Genomic DNA, 27,622 nt, shown 5'->3' with positions numbered 1-27,622 from the left:
GAAATAGTATAGAATTATTCCGTAAGTCCCGCGCGACCTTAAAGTAGGTTGAGAAGAAGGGAGAGCGCTGCCAAGCGTTTAATCTGACCGCTGAAGCGGGTCGGGTGACCAGCAGCTGTTTACTTAAATAAAAAATCTTGCTTGTTTACTTTAATCAAAAAGCTCTTCTCGAAACCACGTTTTTTCAACTAATTGTCACTTATATTTCGAAACTATTGCACTTTTCAATATGAACCAAACGCTATTTTACTCTTCAGATATCTCTATGGTCGATACTACAACCAAAAATATTCATTGTTATTTAAAAAAGTTATGTTTAAACAATTAAACGTGCAAAAATGTCGAAAAATTCCAAAGTCCGGCATTTTGTTTTGTTTTCGGTGAAAATGTTTCATTGTAGTTCCGATTATAGCCAATTCGATATAAAATATGAAACTATTTTGTTTTTTGCTTTCGAATGATTCGTTTTCAAGAAATGATGACACTCACAAATAAATTGGACGAGTTTGCGCATCCATTCTCAGAGTCGCCATTTTGAAAAAAAAAGTTAGTTTAATGTATGTACTTTCACCTGTAAAAAGTTTGATTTTGAAATATCTTTTGTACTATAAATAAAATTTCTTAAAAAAAACACGTTTTTTGGAGGAACCTCTCCTTAAATAATTTGTAAACATGTATGTGCATTTTTGTAAATTTCTCGGATTTTAACATTAACTTTTCGCAACTATCCACACATTGCACTAGCACCGTAGTAAATATGTGCAAATAATTTCTCGGGTGAGTTTTTTAAAATAGGATTAATTTGTTCCAAAGTAAAGGTTGGAATCTCAACGTCATCTTGACTTTTCGGATTTTATTTCCATACTTTGAACAAAATTTAAACGTAAAATTGTAAATAGACTAAGGTTAATGATCACATCACCTAAACTATTAATTTAATCATACCAGTAACTGTTTTGTGTGCAAATGGAGTAGGTTTGAATTAAATAAGGGTTATAATTATGTTGCTACATAAGATTAGACCGTCGGATTTCAATATGAAGTTCAACCACTATTTTATCCCTTATGCCTTTTTGTGCACTGAAAATATCATATGATATAAGAAATGAGAAAAAGAAACTTGGAATTGAAACGGGTTCGTTTTTCTGAAAATCGAATTTTTCTTATTTTCCGCAATGTTTCTGAGGTAAAATTTTTCTTATATACGTCTTGCCGTTATGCCTTTTTTTTTGTAGGTTCCTTTCTAACCTAAACTAACGAACTTTCAAGTGGCATAAAGGAGAAAATCACGGACACTGACGTATTAACATTACATGTTTAAGTCATAATTAACAGTTTTAGTGCACCAGTAGCACTTATCGCTAAATTTTTATCAATCAATACTCCTCTATCGATTCGTACAATGGTATAAGGGTGAACATCATCGCAGCATATTCGATTTTCTTTACAGAAGAAAATTCAATTTTCACGCAGATTTCCCTAGGTAACCCTACAATTTTCACATGTTTTACTCCACTTGATTACATTTTTCAGTATTCTCAAAGGCATAAGAGATTCAATCGTGGCTGAACTTATATTGAAATCCGACGGTCTATGTACACAATATATATTTTTTCATATTTTTTACCATATACAGTTTTAATTTATGGCTTGTTTTTATTAGGGACCAACTTTGATGCCTTAGGAGGGGTTCTTCAACCGTCAAATATTGATGGTAAGCAAGTAAATAATACTGCAAGTATAATTGAAAACAACAACCAGCCATCTTCTTCGAACGGTCTACTTACGGGTGATTTGGAATCGAGCCTAGCATCTCTAGCGGAAAATCTTTCTATTAATAGTAGAACAGCTCCAAAGTAAGTGAGGTTTTTTTCACTCAACATAACATTAAAATACATACATACACACAACAGATGAATCTGAATTCATCTCATAGTCTCCTAATAAATAAATTTAACACTTAAAATAAATTAAATACCTAAAAATTGTCTTCGATATCTAAGGGCTGCAAGAAGGGTGATAATAATCATTATTTAACCTGTTGTTGAATACAGGCCTCGCTGTAAATTTAGTCCACCTCTTTTGTTCTGATCTGCATGGATTCAGGTTAGGCGAGCTGCAAACATAACTCTTGTTTGACAAACAACTTTCGGCTTTAAAAACATTTTACTATTTTTTGAAATAATCTTTTTTGAAAATGATTTCCGGAGTGGAGATCGTAATGTCAAACATCAGTTAAAAATGTAATTTTCATTACAATCAAATGTGGCAATATAAACATAAACATAATCTTTTTCCTTTAAGAAAAAGAAAAGATATAAGCATATGAAGAGAATACGATTCTTTTTAACAACATAATCTTTTTTCTCCAAGAAAAAAAAAAAGATATAAGGATATGAAGAGAATACTTTATGACGTGCACCATTAGTTATAGAACCATTCACATATAATGTAAGGATAATCCGTATTGTGTATTTTTCGAAATAATCTTTTTTGAAAACGATTTTCGGAGTGGAAATCGAAACGTCAGACAGCAATTAAAAATATAATTTTAAACATAATATTTAATATAGAATTTTTCCTTCAAGAAAAGATATACGGATATGAAGAGAATAAGAGCCTTTTTATGACGTGGGCCATTAGTTACACACTCATTCACATATAATGTAAAGGTTAGCCTGTAGTGTGTGTTGAGCCTTGTTACTAAGTAGAGGAGGCTTCATTGACTACAAAGAATCGCTTATATCCGAACGACTACAGTGCATTGGGTAATACCGATATGGCAATGACCGTGTTAATTCGTATATTCATTACAGCACCAAGTGAAGTATAGGTTCTAAGTTTTTAAGACACTGGACTTTTCGTTTAACCAAAAAAAGTTACATAAAAAAGTACAAAACAGTTTAATAATATTATATTATGTATATTACGAGTGGTACACCAAAAGTTTTACACAAATAATTGAAGGAAAACATATTTTTTTGAAAAATCGACTTTATTGCTTTTCAAAGTATTCGTCTTTAAGATCACTACTAATGTTCATACTTTTGCATTTGAACAAACCAATCGTCGAAGCATGCCAGTCCGAAATAAATATCTCAGAAATTAAGTTTTTCCTTCGCTCGACTTATTTGCCATCTTAAAACGTTTACCGCGCCGCGCGTCGTTTGTTTTTAAGTCTCGGTGAGACTTAAAAACAAAATCTGAGACTTAAAAACAAAATAATACGGCGAAAAGTCAGGACTGTATGCAGAACAGCCCACGAAATCAATGTTTTTCTTCTTCAGATACTTGGTTGTTCTACGACCCATGTGAGAGCTGGCATTGTTCTGATATAACAAGATGTGTTGTATGTCATTCAGTATGGACGGTTCCGTCATTCCGATCTGCCTTTTCCGTTTCGCGACCAATTATTTGCTAACGCTACCTCCTGCTGACTCCCTTTCTTGGCTTTGGCTCGTCTTGAAACAGCCATACTGGTGATTGGTTTTCGTTTCGGGCTCATAACACGGTTCATATATCCATGTTTTCACCAGTCATGATGTTCCATACCCAATTTGAAGTTGCCTCCTGAATCATTTGAATGTGGCGCGGCACCAATCGACACGTTCCTTCTTATGTGCAGCAGTCAAATTATGAGGAATCTAACGACTGCACATCTTTCTCACTGCCAAATGTCCATGAAAAATTGTTTTTATTTTAATCATGCCTATGCCCAATGATACCCGAATCTCGTAATAAGTAACATGGTTTCCGGACAACAGCTGCGATCGAACGATGTTTACGGAATCCGTAACTGAGGTTGGTAAGTCCACGCTTGCATTCTTCAAACCATCTTTGAACAAGTTTAACAAGTCATCTCTGAACAGTTGATCTTTGTACAAATCATCGCACGAAAATTTTTACTAGTGATTTTCATTTTTTTCCCGGTAATGATTGTTTTGGAAATTGCTGAATTGCTGCTAAACCAGGCGATGCATTTTCAATTTGTCAAACTTGTTTACCATAAAAAATGACAAATGTACGAAAATAATATTTACGATATTAAGTAACTTCCACCAGATGGCCTTGTGCAAAACTTTTTGTGTACACCTTGTACATTAAAATAATCTAATTAATTATTCAGTAGCTTGGTTCTAAAAGGGCCAAAGTCATAAAACGCTGTTTTTGGGAAACTGCTCTAGAAGATTCTTATACAAAATGATCTACAGTTATTGCTAATATTTTTTATATTGCAACACTGTTTTTTTGTCTTGTCATTCTTACATATATTACGGAATGTTTGGCATCAGTAAAACTGACCCACATTTGTTTTTTTTTATTGGAAATATGACATTGGCCCTTTTAGAATAACAAAAAAATACTCCAAAATGTTACTTTGGCCCAATTAAGGAATAATAACATTGCAATAATTTGAAGAGATTAATGTTTATTTTATAAAAACATAGTCACAATCAGTAGGATTACAATGGAAATATTACATCTCATCATCTTGATCGTACTCCTCATCTGCAATAAAATTATCCGTTGCAGATGGTGATGTAGTCAAAGTATTGAGAAACTGAAGGTAATATGGACGACTACTCTCCTCAACGTAAGGTAACATGTCTTTCAGATGTTGTGTTTTATTCGCTGGTATGCCCAATGGTTTATCAGAGATTGGTAACAAACGAGTAGTTCCAGAATTTCTAGTTCTTGTTCTTAATAAGCTCAATGTTTTATAAGGCTCATCGTCGGTAAAGGAGTTTTTGTATTTCATCACGCCAAGATTTTAACTTGAATAGTAAATAAGTCTTATTTTAGACCACACCACTGGTTGTCTTTGAGTATTGGTTTTTGCATGCTGAAATTTGCCAGATAATAATGATTTAAAACAAAGAAATTCTTCTTGCTTCATTTCTTGAACAAAAATTGGTGGTTTTCTGGGTATTAGACGAATAAGGTTAGCCCAGTAGTAGAATTTTTAGTTTTTTCTATTGCAGCATGTATAGTGTCTGCTTCCATGTGAGTGTGTCCGGGTACTAGAAATTTGTGATAAATATCAATCTTCCTTCCTTGGTGTTTGGAATGTTCAATAACGGTAAGAAGCATAACTGATAGTAAAATATTTCGATTTTGCCCAGGGCAGCAGTCGCTATACATAATGATTTTATTTATATGAGAGGGAATACTATTTAGGTAGGTGTATAGACAGGAAGCAATTTCTTGTCCACCTCTTTGAGCTATAGTTTCATTCCATAGGTAGCATTTAGCTGAGTTTGTAGTTCCTTGCGTCTCAAAAATGGTAAGGTTCAGAGTCCATAATTTTCTTTTATAGAATGAAATGCTGCTTTTTAAGTAGGGAGTGGGCAAACATTTTTGTAGGTCAAAACTGAATACCACCAAATTTGGATTAAGTTTGCAAGCCAGTCTATCTTTCTTTTTCTCTTCATAAGCAAACTCTGCTAAGTGTTGATGTTGTAATTTTTACTTTCAAGTTGGGCTCTTTCATTTTCATCTGTAACGGATTTAAGGAGTAAAGAAAACTTATCGCAAGTAGTACACGTATCATTATACGGTTTTTTAAAACACAAGTTAAATTCTTCCACGAAAATTTGTCTGTACAGTGATTCGTTTCTAGGTGTTATGTTGTTTTCTTGGCAATACTCACAATATAGCCTATACATTTTTTAAATAGAAAGATCGGGAGGCAAATATTTCTTTGCAGTTTTCTCTCGAGCGTAGTGACTTTGAAACGAAGGAAACATCAGAATGTGTTGCCTTATTACATCTTTCTCCTCTTCCTTTATTTTTGGATGGTTCGTATGTTTTCCACGACCATCGCTTGAGCAAATATTTGATGTTGAGGAACGCTTTTTGTTCATTATTACCCGAACTTTTTTTAAGGTTACATCTAACGTTGATAAAAACATAACTTGGCAAACCTCAATTCTCTCTTAGAGTTACAATCTAAATAATATTGCCTGCTATACTTTCTTCTACTTGTTTCATTACGGCCTCTTATTCTTTGTACTGCCTTCTCTCTTTCTTGAATGTGACTGGCAATAAACTGATTTTGAGCTTCCCAAGCAAGATTATAAAATTCACTAAAAATGGTCTACCTTTCTTCATTTGATAATTTTTCAAAACATTTCTTTCGGCATTGACATGGATTTTTTAATGATTTCTCTGAAATCTTTTTACCTTGAATTGTAACATATTCTTTTCCAAGTGTGTTTAAGTTCTTTCTTTTATTCTTTTCCCAATTATTTGGATTACGCTTCCTTTTTCTAATTTGTTCTCCGTCCAGAACTTTTTTTCTTCCTCTTCTATAAGAAGTTTCATTCCAGACAGTCAGCGTATGTTCTGATTCTGCAGTAATATGATTGTCTTTTTGTATTTTACTAGGTTCTGAGTTGTCCGAGTCAGAAGAGTCACTAGCATAAGGTTCAAATTCATCACTTGAACTTCCATCAAAAGTCTTAAATCGTTCTGAGTTATCATCTTCTTCTTTAAATATCACAGAAGATTTCGACCTCAGTTTATTCTTTATTGTATTTTTCGATGATGATTGTTCAGTTGTTCTTGTAATTCTGTAGTTCTTGTAATAAATTACAAGATATTGAAATATCTTGTAATTTATTGTCTGAAACAAAGAGACCAAAAAATTAATTATCTGAAACAAAGAACTATTTACATTGGTTTATCTACCTGGCGAAATGCTTAGTCCAGGATCATAGTTTTCTTGTAAAACAGTCGAATCATCCTGTTTTGGAGGCAGCGGCACATTATCTAAAATTTAAATAAAAATTGTTATTAAATTGCACTAAGTGATTTGAAAATAAGATTTATAGGACTGAAATGTCTTAGCATAAGTTACTAATATTCATACAGTCGGCCTAGTCACTAAATTTGTCCTACATGGTACATTTATTGAGTATACAATTTTTTACTTAGTTATCATTTCGTCCTTACATCTAAATCTTGTAATATTACCAATTTTTAAAATAAAGTTAACCTATTTACTTACCGGCTTATTTATTTGCTTCCATTTTGTCTAACTTACACAAGTTAACAAGTTTCTTTCCACGGTATAACTGCTCCATCACTTTTTGCATTTTAAAACAAACACTCAGAGGCCTCAGAGCCACTGTCGATTTTTTAATACAAAGATTAGGTACTACTTTTGCACTCACGATAATGTGTATAGACAGAAACCTAACGTAGAAATAAGGGGCCAATGTCAAATCAAATCGAAGAAGGTTTTGTTAAAAAAGGGCCAATGTCAACATTGGCCTGTATAGAAATAAAATTTTTAGAAGCATTGAGGCTGAAGTCTACATCGGTCCTTTTTGCTTTAAAAATTAGTGTTGATTAGAGATTGACATTGGCCAAAAGTAAAACTGTAAGTCTGTTGTTACTCTATCTAGACATTGGCCCTTTTTACACAGTGTTGTTTATTTGAAATCTAAGACAAAAATGCACTTATGCCCAAACAGTCTAAAATTGACATTGGCCCTTTTAGAACCAAGCTACTGTATTATATTTAACCCTAACGTCACCTGTACGCAGTTCACGTCACCTGTTTTACAAAAACGTAATTTTTTACGCGAATAGGCTATTTATTTTTACAGATATTAATATCAATGCAAATTTCATTTGCACAACTCAAATGCCCATTTTGTAGTAAGACTTTTTTCAGTTAACTTTTATTTTGGATCTTTCTTTTCCCTATAGCCAATTTTATTTTTTATTAAGAATATTCTTTAATAAAGTCTTTAAGGATGGAGACCTAAATTACTTTACATTTTTTTTTGTAACTTATTTTATCGTAAGTCCATATTTTTTAGTTTTATGGAAATCGTAAACTATTTATCAAATGCCGATAGCATGCTTAGGCGATTCTTCCTGCGCGTAGAAAATTTTACTTCGTCACTTCTTACTAATGAAATTTTGATCAAAAGTTTAAGCTTTTCATTCGCAGAATATTGAATAGAAAGCAAAGCGAGAATTAAGTCGAGTGATCAGAATAATACGAAACTTGAAAAGTCTCAAGAACGAAAGCGAAAAAAGAACAATTTCAATGCTTGAAATTATTCTTGCTTCAAAAATCAAATAGACTCAATATCGTTACCTAAATTTATTATTTTGCATATATATTTCTTACAAAAACGAAGGTTATCAACTCACCTGTCGCTTGAAATGTTTTCAAACGACAGGTGAGATTCTTAAAAGATTAAGAATCTTTTTCGTTTTTTACGATATACGGGGTGAAACAAAAATGCTACAATATTTCTGGTGCAAGACAATTAATAGTGTTTGGCGTACGATTTGAAGCATGGAGGCAAAACGTATCTGCAATAAAACGAATTGAAGCATTGCAAATTTCTATACAAAAAAAAATGTTACAAAATTCCTTGGATGACTCATGTAACTGATAATGAAGTTTTACAACGAATAAAAAACAATAGCGAATGACTAAAACCTGGTAAATATTGAAAAAGATCTTATTTGGGTTATATATTGACAGAAAATATACATATAGTACTGCAGTTGAAGCTCGACGATGAGTAGGGAGAAGGCAAGTTTTTTGGCTGAGAAATATTCGATATAGTACCGAACTATGAAACGCAGTGTACTTTTTCTTAGGGTAGAAGACCATTAAGCCTTCGCCATGATGACAGACTAAGCCGGATAGTTAACGCGCATGCTGTTTAAGTTCAAATATAAATTACACACACACACATACACACATTATATATATACACTTCTCCAAGAAATTAACGCACCACTTTGAAATATTAAAATATTTTATTAGCGTTAATAAAAATTTCCATTGTAATGTTATATTTTGCAAGTCCCTTGTATAGGCTATTCGTACACTCTATACTTATTGACTGTGTTTTATCGCTATAGTTTTTTTGCAACAAAACAAAAAGAAGCAACCAATGTACTAATTCTATAAATATACTAATTTCCAAATGTTCACGAATTTTATTCGGCTACTGTTGATTGTTGATTATTGTTAATTGTGTTTATTATGGAGCGTCAATTACGTAATTTAACCCGAGGTGAATGTGCCCAAGCAGTGATACTGTCGGAAGAAGGTTGGAGTTACCGAAGACTTGGTCGTCGGTTTAATGTGTCCCACACATCCGTCTCACGGGTGTTAAAAAGATTCCTCGAAACAGGGGATCATACTCGTAGACCAGGGCAAGGACGAAACCGGGTAACTACCCCTATTCAAGATCGATTTTTAAGAATTTCTGCTCTTCGACAACGTTTTGTAATACATCTAAGTCTACAAATTCAGCTTCGAGACGTGGATGCTATACAAATTAGTACTGAAACTGTTCGCCAGCGACTTAGGGAATACAACTTAACACCTAGGATTGCCGCCCGAGGTCCTCTATTATTTGCAGAGCATCGAAGGGGGAGACTACATTTTGCCACAGAACACGTTAATTGGTTAGAGGCTGACTGGAAACGAGTGCTATTTACTGATGAATCCCGATTTTGTTTGTACAATAACGACAGACGTGTTCGTGTGTTGCGACGACCCAACGAACGATATGCTCATTGTAACTTCTCACACACCACATTTTTTGGTGGAGGATCCGTTATGGTGTGGGGTGGTATTTCTTTGACCGCACGTACGGGCCTAGTGGTCATACAAAATGGAACTGTTTCAGCTGAAAGGTACATACTGGAGATCCTGGAGCAACATGTTGTACCATTCGCTCCTTATATCGGCGAAAATTTCTTACTAATACAAGATAATGCCAGACCTCACGCTGCACAGATCGACAGAAATTATCTAGAAGATGTAGAAATTAACACTATGGAATGGCCAGCACATAGTGCGGATTTAAATCCGATTGAAAATCTCTGGGATATCCTTGATAGGCGATTAAGAGCGACACCGATCCAACCAAACAACTTACAGAAAGTGGGAGAGAGGCTGATCCAGATTTGGCGAGAACTAGACCAAAGTGAAATACGACAATTAATTTTAAGTATGGGCCAACGATGTGAGGCTGTTATACGTAGTAAAGATGGAAACACTCGTTATTAGGACTTTTTTTATATTTTAGTTTACTTTTCTTATCATTATTTTCTTAGAGTTTTCCGTTTTATTTTTTTTTTCTCCTGTACTTCAACATTTTCTGATGATTAGACAAATTGTTATAATTACTAATAAAATGTAGAATAAATCTGATGTTTTATTTTTTATTCTTTGCCTGGTTACAAAAAATTGATTTATTGAAGTGGTGCGTTAATTTCTTGGAGAGTATATATATATATATATATATATATATATATATATATATATATATATATATATATATATATATATACTTTCATTATTTATGTTTATATTTTAGGGGTGTTCAGTGGAATTCTCCAGGATCCAAGACAGGATCTAAAACAAGTTGGACACCACAACCTATTTCTGATACAACAGGGGCGGGTTATAAACCAATGAACCAATCCATGTCCAACGCTACTTCGCCGTTTAGTAGTATAACAGTCACATCACCTCAGCCACAAATGTACCTACAACATCCACAGATGATGGTAAGTATATTTTAGTTTTTTTTTGTTTCTGTGTATTATGGCAAATATATTTGAAAGTATGGTTTAGAAGAGTGTAAACCGTTATTTTAACTAAGTAAAGGTTTGGACGAAGTTACGCATAAGATTCTCATGGAATATCTTAAGCGAAAAGGACTCTACAAAAATGATATTAACATAGTGAGAAATCTCTATTGGAACCAACAGGCTGTGGTAACATTAGATGGAAATAACATGGATGCGCAACAGATAAGTAGATGAGTGAGACAATGCTGTATACTGTCACCATTAGTATTTAATATATACCCCGAATAGTTATTTACACAAGCATTTGAAAACTGTATAGAGGTTATCAAGATAAATGGTGAAACTATAAATAACATTCGTTATGTTGACGATACAGTTATTATTGCTGAAAACGAGAAAGACCTGCAGAAGCTACTAAACACAATTTGCGATATTGTATGTTTGGGAAAACACTTTGGTTTAACAATACATATAAGGACAACAAAAACCACGGTTATCAGTAAGAGGGGTAACGTCATAACAGGGATCCAGATAAAAAATAAAGATATTGAACAAGTAGACAAAATGAAATACATGAAATACTAATTTCCATCCAACCAACTGTAACAACTCGCAGGTATGTTGATTTGGTTCTAGAACCTATAGTTAGACTCTGGAGAGGTGCAATGGGAGACAATTCCATTTTAATTCATGATAATGTAACTCCACATACTAGCAGGGTGACTACAGACCTCCTTGAAGCAGAAACTATAACTGTTCTGGAGTGGCCTGCTTGTTCACCCTACCTTAACCTATAGAACATTTGTGAGATATGCTTAAAAGAAGAATTAAAGCTGGCCGAGATAGATAATCCACAAAACATCGTAGAGCTAGTACAAGCTGCTCTTCAATTCAAAACAATTGAACAATTCAAAAATTCAATTCTATGCAATGTTACTATCGATACGTTTTGTCGAAACGAATATTTGTAGTAGATATAGGTACATCCCCTTTGAAAAATAGATTCTAAAATATAATCTATTTACATATTTATAATTTCATATTTTGACCTTTTTACATTACCTCCAGTGCCTACTTTACAGATTCGATATAACAGTAATACGTTAAACACGTTTATATTCTATGAAAGGACCTAATTAACGACGATAGTCAAGAGCCCCACATATGTAAACTAATAATTAACAAACACATAAGTAATAGAACAAGTCATGAATTTCAACTACCTTGGAATAGATGTATCGTCCATGATAGATATATAGAGGGACTGAAAAAACAATTAAACAAGGCAGCCAGAATATCGGGATACTTCAGGGATATCATATGAGGAACACATATACTTAAAATAGCCTAGACAAACAATAAGACGGGCTAGTACCGACACTGTTCAACCGGTCTCTCAAATATGTGAGAAGACAGTTGAATATAGGAAGATCTAATCTACTAACAAACAAATCAATACAGATTGCCGCCTATGCCGATGACATCAGTATTATGTCCCGAAGAAGAAGAATGTCAAAGAAGAATAATAAAAGAAAACAAAGTTTACTGTTCAGTCGCCCATGTGTTCCGCGCCAAAACCACACACTCGAGATCGAAAATCAGGGTCTACACAACTATTATCAGACCAATAGTATGTTATCAATTCGAGACATGAGCGATGACAGAAAATACAGGAAAATTAAAAAGAAAGCAAAAAGAAAGCTGGAAGTATTTGAAAGAAAAATTCTAAGAAAAATATTTGTTCCTATTAACGAAAACGGAGTATGGAGATCCAGGTACAACTATGAACTATACCAACTGTTAAAAGAGATACCGATCTTAGAACTCTCTCAACTTCAGATACTTCAATGGGCTGGTCATGCTGTGAGAGTAGAGGCCGACAGATTGCCGAAAAGAACCCCATATAGTAAAATGCAGGGCGAAAGACCAGAAGGAACGCCGCGGAAAAGGTGAGAGGATGAAGTGGCAACGGACACGCAAAATTTACTAGATTTCAGAACTTGGAGAAGAGCGGCGCGGGACCGGCAAGGATGGAGGTAGATATGATAAAGAAGGTTTAGCTTTGTATGTATAGACATATCCTTTAAATTTGCTTAAAAAAGAGAATTATAAACGACAAGTTATGATATGTATATTTGTCATATGTATTATTGTGTAGAAATGACAAAAGTCACAAACCACTTTGTACAACTAAACTACTTATTTGAAACATGGGAAGCATCTGTGGAGACACCAACAAGAAAGTATACGAAATCAAATCAAATAGATTTCTAATACTCCAGGATAACACAATGAAATGCAGATACAAAATCGTCCTACACTGATTCATGTGCCATTTATTAATTCCAAATAAATAGAAAGTTTACTGCAGAACGACAATCATAATCTTCTTCTTCTTCATGTGCCTTGTCCGTTCCGAACGTTGGCAATCAACATGGCTATTCTGACTTTGTTGACATGGCAGATCTGAATAGTTCAGCAGATGACAATCCGAACCATTGCCGCAAGTTTTGGAGCCACGAGTGTCTTCTCCTCCCTGGACCCCTTCTGCTGTCTATTTTCCCTTGAACGATCAGCTGTAGTAGGTACTCATTTAATATGTCTCATAACGTGACCCAAGTATTCCAACTTTCTTTTCTTTATACTTATTCCTACCTCTCTCTCTTTACCTATCCGGCGTAGTACCTCTTCGTTGGTCACGTGCTCAGTCCAGGATATACGTAATATACGTCGGTAAGCCCACATTTCGAAGGCCTCTACTTTTTTCATCAATGTTGCGGTCATTGTCCACGCCTCCATTCCATATAACAAAACCGGGAATACATAACATTTCAGAAGTCGAATTTTGAGAGGTAGGGTGAGGCTTTTAGAGGTGAAAATTTGCTTCATGCTAGTGAACGATGCTCTTGCCTTTTCTACTCTTATACGTATTTCCTTCGCTTGATCCCAATTTGAGTTAACTGTTGTTCCCAAGTAGATGTACGAATCCACGTGTTCAATTCTTTCATTATCTAATATCAGTTGCTGTGGTGGTGGTTGGGTTTTGCTTACTAACATCCATTTGGTTTTTGTGATATTTAGTCTGAGTCCGTATTGTGCACTTGTTTTTTGTATCTTACTCATTAGGCAACTCAGTTTCTCCATGCTACTTGCTAGAATCACAGTGTCATCAGCATACCTTATGTTATTAATTATTTCTCCATTTATCTTTATGCCTTCTGTGCTTTTTTCCAGCGCTGTCTTAAATACTTCTTCTGAGTATATATTAAAGAGAATAGGAGACAAGATACAACCCTGTCGTACCCCTTTCTTGATCTCGGGTATCACGGTATTTGGCAGTATCTTTAGTTTTATATATCCGTCTCTCTTCCATCATGTCAATGATTTCTGCAGTCATCCAGTCTTTCTTTTTTCTCTTATCAGGTAGTAAAAACTTGGTGCTTGAAGTCCTAATCTCTTCTTTAATTTTACTCCACTTTTCCAGCGGTTCATTGTTATTTTTAAGGATTTTTGATATTTCGGTATTTAAATTCTCCTGCATCTGTTGTTTAATATTATTGTTGGAAAGCTTCCTAATATCTAGCGTTTCGGGCCTGTTCTTTACATTTGGCTTTTTTAACTTTACTTCAAACTTACATACCACCGGATTGTGGTCTGATGCTACGTCCGCACCCGGGTAAGTTTTTACGGCTTTGATGGAGTTTCTAAACCTGATTGGTGCAGCGATATAATCTATTTGATTTCTTATTATTTTACCAGGTGAGTCTGCCGGTGATTTCCAGTTATAGAGTCAGTCTACTGTGCGGGAACTTAAAGAGAATGTTAGTAAGTACTAGGTTGTGTTCTTGGCAAAATTGAACTAGACGATCTCCTCTTTCGTTTCTTTCACCAAGTCATTTCATTCTTTTTGGTTGCCTTAATTAAGATTTCTAGTTGTTCGTAGAAGTCTTCCATTATTGTTTCCTCTGTGTCAGCTGTAGGTGCGTATATCTGTATTATGTTAAAATCAAATAGGGACGCATACAGCTGTAAAAGAATCATTTGGTCTGATAGTGCAGTGTAGGATTTTATTGAAGATTTTAAACGAGGTGCAACGATTATTCCAACTCCACGATTGTGTTTAGGGGTATCGTTACCAGAGTAGTACATTGCATGGTCTAGGATATTACATTCTCCCGAGTTGGGCCAATGAGTTTCACTGATACCCATTATATCGATTTTGAGTCTCTTGACTTCTTTTACGATGTTATGTGCTTTGCCACTTTCGTACATACTTTTAACGTTCCAGGTGGCGATTTGTAAGCATCTCCATTTAGGTGTTTTACTCTTCAAAATTGTTTTGTTGTTGCAAGGATTTCGCATGATGTCGACCTGGGAGGCCTTGCATTCTGAGTTTAAGTATCCTCCCTTGCCGGATCTTGACTTCCGAAGTCCATGATCAGTAACATATTCCTTATCACTACCGAAAGCCATGATAATTTTTCTGGGGAAATCCATAGGGATCTTTAATGTAGTTGTTTCCCCTTGCCTTCTACATCCTTATGCCGTTGGCCAAATTTTGGTTCATTCGCCTTCGGAGCCGATTTCTCAACTCCAGGACAAAAGAGTGCCCTACCACTTACCAACTCATCCGCCCGAAGCCGTTGGTCAGCAAGTGGGGGATCGCTTATACCGGCAATCGCTTGGTAAAATTTTCTCCATATCTGGCTACCCTCACTTAGTTTAGCCTGCAGACCAATGCAGTTACCCGGGGTGTGGCACGTGGAGCCATAAGTGAGAGTTAGCTGTCTTATGAGGACCAGTTATCAAGAACCATCTCCCGTCTATGACGCTCGATGTGGTCGTTCCGATAAAAGGTGCTACCTCTATAACACAACTCTACACCCCAATCATAATCTAATGTAATTATATTGGTGGGTTATAGGGCCGGCTTTGACAGTCTGGTCTAACAACGACAAAACTATTCGACCTCACTGAGGTGTACGCGCATGGGTTATAGCGCTAAACTTTTATAATCGACTCTTGGAACGTATCGACTGTTGTAAAGGCGTCTACGAACTCCCCCACGCTACCTAGATTTTAATGGGTTCAGTTTTATAGTACTATGCCCCACACTACCTAGGTACTTAGATAATATTTTTGTGAACATATATAGTTTTTATTTTTCTTTATTGTATTCAAAAAGAAACCCAATTCCCAAAGCATGAGCGAAAATTTTAAATGATTAAATAATGAAACTATAACAATATAATCCAATAAAGTTTATTTATAAATCTACATTAACTTATATACAATAACAAAAACTACAGTTAAACAATAACAATGCTTAATTATTACAGGACAATCTTTAAACGTCTTTCACATATATCTTCTACAGCTTTCCTCTTTGTAGAATTACTAAAAATTTGCCGGTCAACGTGGATATCTGGAGCACCATCTGGATATTATGCTCCACCGATGCTTTTTCAAGAATAACGTAATTTTCATCACCTTCCTTTGTGTACACTTTTTGTTGACACGCTTTTTTGATGCATCACCATCTAACTTTTCCATCTTTGGAGACATGGGCCTTTGAATATTTATATTCATTAATTATTAATAAAAGTTCTCCCCTTTGACTAAACATAGTCGTTGGATTCGCCATTTAAAAGTTAAACATTAACGGACAAAACTATACCGTAATACTTGCAACTGAAGTGATTAACTGAAAATATTTATATTCTTAGTTTCAACTATAATCAAATTTGGAATTTCCGGTCATTAAGACTTAATCCATAACTTTGTCTGCGATGGGGCAGCAGGTACTTGGGATTAATGGGCCCAGGTAGTTCGTGGGGCAGTTAGATACCGCCGTGTTGTAATGGCATGTATTAACATTTATTTATTATGTATTTATATTGATTTATAATATCTATAAACCTTATATACTTGTGTAAAAATTTAAACATAAATATTTCAAAATAAACGAGAATTTGTTTAAATAAATAACTTCCCTTTTTAGAGCATGCGCCCCTTAACAACGATACAACCAATGCCACAACTCAACCCAACAGTGAACCAGATGGGACCGCAGTCACTTCTTTTCCATTGATTAAGTAATCCTCGTCTGTAATAAGAGATTTCCAGATGTATAAAATTATTTTTGTTAAATATAACGAATAATATTAATATATATATTTAATAAAATAAATGTCTACAGGCAGATGTTGAAAAGGAACAGAGACAAATCATCTATGTACCTAATAAAAAAATATTATTTTTTTGGCCATTTTCAATAAGGTCCGTTAATTCCGGATATAACTAAGAACCAGTAAATCAATGTATAATTAACGGTTCTTTACAAAATTTGCCAAGTATGTAGTACATATTATAGATAATCCATTGCAACTTCTAACAAGGGATTCTGGGTATTGAATATCTACATATGAATATTTAAAAAATATTTCTTTAGAAATGTAATAACTCAAGTTCTAGACAACTAATATAAAATGGCTCGTACTTGAGTTTTGTAAAAAAAAAATATTCTTAATCTCTAATACCTAGGAACCATTGGTAAGAATAGGTATTTTATAGATATGGGTGTATTGTATGAAAACTAGATTTTTTAATCTGTACTATAACTAATCTACAGAACTACTTTGATCATCTGCTGTCAGAGTACGTTCTTTTAAATTGTGCCATTTTTAAACTGCCTACTACGTTTTCATACGATGCAAACTTATATACTGCAAATAAAAAATCTATTGTCTTGTTAATTAGTTTAACGTTGGCACTAATCACACTATTTGATTGAATTCAAATTATTTGATGTAATAAGATGTTAATAAATGTGTTGTACGCTCATGAAGTAAATTGTGGAATATTTTGTTTTGTTGGCAAAAACTAGTATCGTTTTTTTTGTGATCGGTACTATGACTGCTGCTTGTTGGATTACTGGATTGCTTTAGCAACACGAAAATTAACCTACAAAACTGTTAACAGCTCATGGTCTTTCATTATCATAAGTGGCTCGACAGTCCATTGTGGATCTTGGCCTGCTCACAAAGAAGTCGCCACTCCTGTCGATTCCTGGCAACTTCCCTCCATCTTCTGAGCCTTAGAATCTGTAAGTCCTCTTCCACATCATCTATCCATCTCCTTCGTGGTCGTCCTCTACTTCTTGAGCCCTCTGGTTTTGAAAACGTTAATCTCTTCGTGTATTCGTGATCTGACATTTTAGCAATGTGTCCAGTCCATCTAAGTCTCTGCACTTTAACGAATTTCTTCATGGTCTTTAATGAAGGCAATTTAGTCAAGGCTTGTCTCACCTTCCTTTGAAACTATGTGTTTTGGTCAACTTACCAACTGTTTTTAAATTTGTCGTTCGGATTGTTTTGTCCTGTGGTTTTCAACCTTTTTCATATATTTTTCTATTAGCGAGCTGGAAGGTTATCTTCTCTTGGTACACAATTAATGCTATTCTGCTCGAAATATTCCTTAGTTTCCGTAGCATAATGACACGGAGTGAGATGAAGCCAATATATTATCTCCTCGTTATTCCTTCGTCCAAACTTTCTATTTTCCTTTAATTTTTACTTCGTGTGGATAATTTTGAATATTAGATATATAAAAAAGTGCAATAACTGTCTTTTATTTTCATATCGATTTATTTGCGATTTTGGCATTTGGAGTTTATTGCCTAAATGAATACAAAGATTTTGCCATGGTCATTGTGGTATTGCTATATTGTTTAAACGTACTGTGCTTTTGTCCGAGTGTGACATTTATTTGACGAGTCTTATTTCAATATATTTCAATGTTTTACTTTTAAAACCTAGTCTCTAAGTGCTTTAAGTAATCCAATACCTTGTGGTATTCCCGAATCTATGCTAAAACGGTTGGATATACCTTCATCTAATCTTACTTTAAACGTTCTCAGTTCCGTATGAGGAGGACTTCCAATGGACGAAAATATTTCATTCAAAGGTTTAGCTAAACTGTAAGTAGGTATACGTGCAATATTCTTAATATTATAAAGCTTGGTAGCTTGAGTTACTCTTTGGATCTGCTGAATGGTTGATTGTTTTGTCCAAAAACCAAATTGGTGATCTGGAATGTAATCTTCGGTATCTGGATCTGTATAATCTTTGTCATTATTATTGCAGCAATTTTTAGTGGATTAGCAAATATTTTAGTTTAACATTGTCGTTAAAACTTTAATTGATTAATATTAAAGTTTTTTGACAATTTCTTTATCGTCTAAGGGTGTTCATTTTTGGTGCTTTTCGAACATTTAGCTTGCTGATTTTAATTTGTATTTATTTTGCAGCGAATAAATCAATAGCTGCTCTATTTTTTGAACAGGTTCTGGACATGTAGGCTTTTACTTCACTCTTTGTTAGGTAATGACCCACTAAAAATTGCTATTATATCTTGAACCGGAGCTAAATACGATTTGGGGTTTCTTGAATGTTTAGTAGGTTTCTCCACTTCTTTTTCTTAGTTCAGGCGAGACACTTAAATCTCTGGTACTTGGTCATAACGTCTTTGTACCATACCCTGTTTTTTTTTTCATTAAACTTGAATAAGTCTCTTAGGATCTCTTCTTATTCAATCCTCAGTGTTGACCAGTGAATTTCTGTCTCATATCATTTAGTATATTGCAACGGCATATAATGTGTATGTCAGTCTCTTCTTCCATTTCCTTACCTATTTTGTTTATGCGTTTTCTTAATCGACAATGTCCAGTGACCATTTTGGTAACCATTTTAATCTGTTCTTTATTGAGGTTCATCAAACTGTCCGAAAGTTTTTATCATTATTCTTGATTATTTTCTTAGTCTAGACTTGCCCTTGAGTGGCTCTCCATTTCGTTTAATGATTCCTTATCAGCCACTTCTGAATCTCGTTTCTTGCAGCATATTTGGTGATACCACACAATGGTTGTGGGCTTACAAAGGTTTCACTAGAGTCTTGTTTTATCAACAAATATGCTCGTTCATTCCTGATTCCATTCGAAGATTCCTGATCCAGTATAATGAGGGTTCAGTAGGTTTGTAAATAGAATTTTCTTGCTAGGAGAAGAAAACAGTCATGAAAGGATCGCAGGCTTACTTCTTTGATTTTACTTTTAAAATTTCGGTGGCCGTACTTAGTGCTGTCTTGTCTCGTGGATACTATATAAGGGCGTAACGTGTTTCTTATCATCAAAACATGAGATCTTCCAGTTTTTGTCAAATTTGTGCAAGTAGTTTTTGCATTTTTCTTATAGCCCTATACATCGTTGCATGGCTAATACTTTGATCTCTGAAATTATCTTTTTCAGAAATCATTCAGTCAGATATCAAAATAGAATGAGAACTTTAAGATAATCATTTTCTTAAAACTTTTTCAAATTTTATCAAAAAATTTGTTTGAAGAAGGATACAAATATTTAGAATAATTATTAATCATAAACAGAAATTACTCCATGGTTATTTCATGAGGTAGTAATGTTGAAATATCCGTTGATTTATAAAAATTTCACCGTAGTGCAAATGCTAATTTGATGTTGTAATAGCACATTAATAGACTAGACAAACTTTCTTCACTAGATTAATATATTAGTAGAATTAAGAATATAATGATGTGCAATATAAATTATCTTGGTCTAAAATAAAAGAAATTGTTATTCGTCCCATTTTTTAATATTAGCTTTATTTTCCAAACAATGTATAAAAAATCTAAATGGAGACATATTTTTTAATATACAATGCATATGGTTATTAATTATAAATGTACCCTTCTCTATATTTCTAATACACTCTTTGAATATGTTTTAAACTTTATATATATATATATATATATATATATATATATATATATATATATATATATATATATATATAGGGTGGTTCAAAAATAGATCAATTAGTGTTATTTTTTAGACACTTTTTTTATTTTTCTTGATCATAAATATAATCTGTCATTTGAAGATGGTAGGGACTATTCTTAAAAATTGAATTGTGTTCTGGTAATTACATTGCTACCGTAATGGCTATGGATTGCTTATCACTACTGTTACAAATACTCGTGGCACCCATTTATTAACGGCTGCTGTTTTGTGTGTGTTCTTCACAACTCCAAAGCAGGGCTCCAGGTCAATTAATGGCGCACAAGCACCTTCTCGGGTCAGTTTATGAGCCTTAACACTACCTACATAGCCTTTGTGCCCTGGAACCCAGGCTAGTTTCAATATATTTCGACTTCCAATCTGGGAGATGTTACCCTAACAGTTTTTACAGGCTCACACAATTTTTGAATCAACCTGCATAGAACTGAGGAGTTTTAGAGCTTCTTGACTAACGCATAGATCACGAGTGAGTCATTCTCCACTTGCTGGCATATTAGTTCCACATCACACCATTGTATACCAACTTAAATTTGCATTACTGGCCGACCTGTTTCCCAGTCTTCTTCCTTTGGTTCTATGATATTAGAATGTTTATCAAAACTTTATTTTTGGACCATTCGGTCTACAGACATGCTCAGAATGGGATCCGCATTTATCTCTTGATATATCCTTGTTTGATCGGCTCCTGGCGTTATGCTTATAGGAGCTTGACCTAAGACATGATTATAAACTACTGTAAATCTATTAAAACATCGTGATCTGCTATTCGGATAAGTTTGTTGATATTCGTGTTTTCAGTGTAATAGAGTATTGCCATAGCAACTCTGATAATGTCCGTTTCACCCTTTTTGTCCGATTTGATATTGAACACCACCGAAGTAAGATGAAACTGTCAATCAAATTACCAATGCTGGATAGAAATATATTTTTGAAATTAAAATGAATCAATCGCAATTGAATTATAAATGTTTACAATACAAATAATAGTTATTTATACATCAACAATGCAAGGCTAAGTTAAAAAAAATGAAAAAAAGTCAATTATAATTATATACTTCATAGTTATAAATCACCTTACACGTACCGATAAATAGATCGAACGACAATATTAGACAACATACACTACCGCGATTTAATTTAAACCGAAAGCCTTTAAAAACAAGGCCTATGACGGTTACTAGGAATGTGAATTAAATAGACTTCTGTATTGAATATTTTCTATTTTGCGATGAAACTAAATGCAGTTACCTAGGTGCTGAATAAAAAACAGTCCGCTTTTAAAATTCTAACTTGTCTGTATCTAAAGAGATGTAACTCTAAAGTCTAAATGTGCCTCAAGTACTCATCGGACAAAATACGTGAAATGAGCTGTAGTAATGCAAGACAATTCAGTGTGCTCATTTCTCTCTACCATCTTAAAATATAGATATTTCACGCAGATTATAATAGGAAAAAATAACTTTACCAAATATATTGTGTTCTCTTTACATGCCAATAGAAAATATAGACAAGGGTCCGGTTATAATCAATAACCCTATACATTTTTTACACGGCTATTGTTTGTATCATTTTTAATAAGCATTCAATCTCTTGTAGCGAAATAAAAATCTAAATAGGTTCCATTGTTTTACTTTAATCTGCTTGAATGCGTTAGACAATCGTAAAAAAACATGTACCAGTGGTTTTTTAAACATTGAATGGACATCTCGTTTTAATTCGTTTAAGAAATTGAAATATTTTTGTAGAATATTTTACAAAAGAAAGTGTTTTCAATATCTCTATTAATGTCAAACATTAACTGATTAAGAACCAACTTTTCATATATCTATTTACTGAATATTGACCAAATTTTTATGTACAATTGGTTGTTAAATTTGTATTAGTTTAAATTGCATTAGATGTGCTTAGGTAACAAATAGGAGATTAGTAATAAATATAAAAATTATCTCGAGAAGTTACTTGTTTACTTCAACACTACTAATGTAGTAAAAAAAGGACATTGCAATTTGGAAACTACAATTCTTCTACTGTTAATAACATTGTACTGCCTTTGTAAGAGTTTAACATTAAGGTTCCCATGAAAAGTAAAAAATTAAAAACTATTCTCTCCCTGACGACCAATGGCAAACTATCCAAAGTAATTTGTCTATTACAGCTTGTCGGCTGTAATTTGTCTGGCAATTTACAGGCTCTTCAAGCCTCAGAACGAGAAAATACGGAAGAGTAGCTTCCTAATCTGAAGTTACATAAGATAACATCCATATTCCTTCTTGGTTTAGTGTCGTATGCTATGCAGCGTGTAGACTTTCAAGTTGGTTGGAGCATGTGCAGATATGTTTCTTATGGTCTTTTTATTTCTGTGCTGACATCAGGTATGTCGCACCAGTTTCTTATGTCTCTTAATCACGAGTGTCGTTTGTGCTTAGGTTTTATTAGCTCCCTCTGGATTATTATTATTAGCTCTTCGTAGGACCGTGTAGAAACATTTAAAATGTTTCTATACGGTTTGACGATCTTATTTTAAGTGACCAGAAGATTATTTAGTGTAAATATATTTTCAACGTAGCATCCTCCTGATCAAAATCCACTTAATTTTCTGTGACTTCATTTTCTATTCGTGAAACTATCATCTATTTATCATCATAGTATTCATCCCATGTCCTAGGCCCATTTCGATACTCTAGCGAAATAGCTGATTAGATAAGATCTTCATTTTCTTGCCCAATCTAAAGTTGATGATAATTTTAAAATGATTAAAAATAAAATAAACAGTAAACTTAAAAAAAGTTAATCAATGTAGTTAACCAAATAATACAAACTTCACAACCAGTCATTGTCAAAAAATTCAACAGGGTTGTAACATCAACAGACAATCATTTGTTATAAAATATTTATAATTCATACTTTGTGATTTTTTGGCAATGTAGCACTTATTTTTCATAAAAATATTTGTTATAAAACATGTTATGTGAAACATTTGTTATATTTAATCGTGCATATCTGGTAAGTGTCTTGAGATTATAAATATTTATTCACATGTTGATGGTTCCGTTTCTCCATCATGCTTTTATGAGGAAGTATTACCGTACTTCGATTATGTATTATTTCAAAATCGATTGTTTAGTGTCGAAAATTGAAATCAGTCTTATTCATTATATTCAGAGCGTAAAATGCGTTAGGAAATTTATTTTAACGTATGATAATTTGGTTAAAATCCTTGTTAGTAAGCCATTTGAGAAAATGCTAAGATCTACATGGTTATCAAGATGTAAGTGTTACTATTTTATTCTTATTGTTCTTATCATATTATCTTCCTTGTTTAACCCTAGAACTACAACGCCAAGTACAACGTGGGGTCGTCAGTGACCCTCGTATAAAAAATCTGTCCAATGACATTGAAAAAATGACATATTTTTCCATAATGGCTGCGAGTATGGCTCAATTTATGGTCAAAAAGCTTGGATCGAGATCTTGGACAAAAATCACAACGACATGAAAGCTTTTGGGGTTTTGGGGTAGTAATTCCCGTCAGAATATCCAATATAATCTCGTAATTAATTTTCTTGGTACTTTTTTATTGTTTGCTGATTACTAGATATGAACCTCTGCCAAAATATTAGTTAATCGTCTTAAATAATAGATCCAGTATTATGATTGTCCAATTTTTTTAATTGGAGCAATACAAAAGAATTACTTTCAGCAGCATCTAACGTATCGTTCAGAAATCGTCCCGTTTTTTGTCGTTTTAGAACGAAAGATTTGGCGAAAAGTATCGATTCAAGCCTGAATAGAATTATAGAATAAAGATGCATAAAACTTAGAATTAGCACAAACCTTTGTTTTCCGATATATGCAAAACTGAAGTAATATTTTTTGAAGAAGCAAACGCTAATGAAGATATCTCTTTGATGTGTCATATTAATCCCTGATCCGTTGTCTAATTTGTCGTCTCTTACCGGTTTTCCCGTTTATATTAAAAATGAGAGACTAATACATCTCCCTGTTGTAGTCTTAATAAGAATTGCAGTTTTGCGATAAATTGTAGTTTTAATTGATTTTTGAGGATTAAACAATCGAGATTTGTGAATGGTTGTTGCAGTATTTATTACCTTTTAAATATTAAGCGGTCTTAGACCTGCTATTTGTTTGTTAATGCAAAGTGAGTGTTGCCGTCCATACAGAGATTTTGTTATTTTAAAAGTTTTAAACGTACTATATGTTAAAATAGAGTCATGATGCAGAAACATATTTGTAGATATACCTGTTACATGTAGGTGAATTTATTGAAAAGTCTATTAAAAGCTAATGAATCTTACAACAACCTAATTAGACTTGACGAAATTTTTAAAATGTCGTAGTTTTGGCATTAGTTGCTGATATGTTTAAAGTTGTATCTTGAAGAAACAATGTTGTTCGCAGGAGGTACAATTAGTTTTTGTATTGTAAATATAATTTTAGTGCACTTTATGGAGTTTACTTTACTTACTTTAAACAAATCAACAATGTATGGGTAGTTCAAACATTAGTAGCATCAGCTTAATTATAATTTGTTACTTTATTTTAAGAAATCTTTACTGGTAGATATGTATAGGCTCTGGGAGTTATATAATTATCAGTATAACAAAACTCTAGTTTACTGTCAGTTAAGTCTGACTTTCTTTTCAGTAATGGCGCGCCACTATCAAATCCCCTTTCTCAACTCACGATCATCAACGGCGTTGTAACTCTTCGTGAGTCATTACCGCATATACTATTGACTTCAATTCTTGTCGGTTCTGTGCCTTTTCTCCATTAACATATTATTTTATAATATGAATGGTTTGCGGCGCATTGTATCTGGTGGTTGAAAAAATATGCCACTTAAACACACTGTCCAATTTTCTTAAACTATGGAAAAACTTTATCAAGCACAAAAGTCAAACTAACTTCATTATTACACCCACAAAGTCGAAACATCAAGTGATACAGAGCTAAACTTTTAGCTATATGGTACGTTTTCATTTAGTCGAATCAGCGAACAATTTTGGCAAGTATGATATTTGTCGATTATAGTCCTAAGACTATGTGGCAGTTTCTCTGCACCACGGACATCTTTCGCAAGTAATGCTTGGGATTTTATGTAATGTATGTTAAATGAATGCATTGTGAGTCGGCTCCATTACCTTTACACAGTCGCTTATTATATAGGAACGACTGTGGCATCTCTCGGAGGAGTACCGATCGGATGAACATAAGAATTTTTTTTATTTAGTAGAATCATCCCGAACCTTTAACTCGACTTACCGAGGGGAAACTCACCAAGGTATCGCTATAAACATTGCGTGACCCAGGTCGTTATATCTCCTTAAACATTGGTTATCTGTATCCAGTTTCCTTCTCTTTACTCTGTAAATATTTCTGTATAAACGCGTTCCCATCTCGTATTTTTTTTAGTTGGTCTTTTGATAATATCTTTACGTAATTCTACCATTTTATCAACCAAATATACCTCTATAACGATTATTTGATATTTCATTTCTTCTGTACTGAGGAACGTACTACTGCATCGCGGCAAGTACATTTTCATTTTTTTACTTTCATGTTGAGATGCAAGTTGTAGTTCTTATTTCTCGTTTAAATTAAATTAGAGTTAATAACTCATATACATTTTTAATCAACGTTTAACAATGTTATTATTGGTATTCTAATTGTAAAATTTTTTATTAAAATGCTATCGAGTTTTGTTGTTAGGATATTTCGTTTTGTACATTTTGTGTATACAGAAGCCATTGCTTATCAATTGTATATACCTATATAAGAAAATTTGCTGTCAAAAAACCATAATGATAATTTACAGTTAGTTTTCTAGTAGCTATAACGAATTTGCTGAGATTTACCCTTTGTTAACATTGTCTAATACTTATTACGTTTTAAATTTCGTCTGGTCTAAATGTAAGTCTGTTAAAATATATGTATCATTAGCTTTGTATCATTAATTTGAAGTATTTCTTTGATTCTTTAAATATTATTGACTGAGAGATAAGTCATTAAAATATTTTTCGGAAAAGGTTTTTTTATTTTTAATTCACATATTTTCCACCCTTACCCCTAAGTGATAGGAATACCAACATAAACAATTTAAATAGTCAATATCCGTTGCGACGTCAGATTAATATTGAAATCTGTAAAATTTTACAATAAGTAAATGTAATGACAGTAACAAAACATTTAGGAACATCCTTTTACTTATATAAGGTTGGGTTTGGGAAACTTAACCACTATATAACACTATACTGTAGAAAAGTACTAAAGTTCCAAAAATCTGACTGGCAGGTCATATGGAAGATGCCTTTTTAACCTTCGCTGGACGGGACGTCCCATTAGGGGTTCAACCAATGCGTTGGGGTGACTATGCGTTCGTCATACTTCTGGGAGAAGTAGACAAGTAGTCTTCTTTGACAGATTACGTTTTAAGATCAAGAGCAATAACATTGGTTACGTACCATGGAGCGGTTACGATAGATTTTTTTGGATTCAACATTTGTATGGATCTTGTGACTTGGTTAACGGTAAAATTTTGAACAGGTATAGTTCCAGTTGATATGGGATTTTCAGAAATGCTTTCACTTTATCTGCAATGTCGAAGTTATTTTCAGCGGGATATGGTCGGAAGACTTTTTCAAAGTGCTCGGCGGAAACATTTCTTTTTGCTTATTGACCATCTGGAGTGTGTAGAGGAGGGTTTCTAAATTAAGGCCTTTTTAATTTTTTTACAGCTTTACATAAATCATAGTCAGTAGTTTCTGAAGCTGTTAAGTTTTGAGTTGTGTCCTATATCGCTTTCGGTATCGATGTTATAAGTATTCAAATAAGGGTGCTAATACAGTATGCTAAAATAAGTGTTACGGCAACAAAGGGTAAGCTTGTGTCACTTTACTTTCTCTTCATTCTTCTTAAGGATTTAATGTGGTGGGATCGGAGGTCACCCCTAGAGCATGCATGCCTGAATTGTATACTGGAATAACTCGGATTTTATAAGACTGAAATAAGAATTCTGTGGTGATTTCCCAAAAGCCGAAATATCGTATATATCAAGTTTTCAGGAGAGTGAAATTAATTTTTGAATTTTAGAAATTCATTACAATTTGTTTTTATTTTTTAGTTGCTCATTTTTTTATTAGATTTAAATAC

The 27,622-nt window shown here is 33.6% G+C and overlaps 1 protein-coding gene across 1 annotated transcript in view; it reads left to right on the top strand.

Moving 5' to 3' along the window:
- LOC140434626 (phosphatidylinositol-binding clathrin assembly protein LAP-like) overlaps window positions 1-26,498 on the top strand; it is a 128,778-nt gene extending 102,280 nt beyond the window's left edge. Inside the window, exons 11-13 of the mRNA XM_072523022.1 lie at window positions 1,664-1,856; window positions 10,365-10,557; window positions 16,583-26,498. Coding sequence (XP_072379123.1) covers window positions 1,664-1,856; window positions 10,365-10,557; window positions 16,583-16,672 — 476 coding nt within the window. The 3' untranslated portion in view covers window positions 16,673-26,498. The remainder of the gene's footprint in view (window positions 1-1,663; window positions 1,857-10,364; window positions 10,558-16,582) is intronic.
- Window positions 26,499-27,622: the final 1,124 nt, after the last annotated feature.

The sequence above is a fragment of the Diabrotica undecimpunctata genome, chromosome 2, assembly GCF_040954645.1.
Source record: "Diabrotica undecimpunctata isolate CICGRU chromosome 2, icDiaUnde3, whole genome shotgun sequence".
In the NCBI taxonomy this organism is placed as follows: domain Eukaryota; kingdom Metazoa; phylum Arthropoda; class Insecta; order Coleoptera; family Chrysomelidae; genus Diabrotica; species Diabrotica undecimpunctata.
The sequence above is the reverse complement of the archived record's forward strand: the minus strand, read 5'-3'. Positions and strand labels throughout refer to the sequence as shown.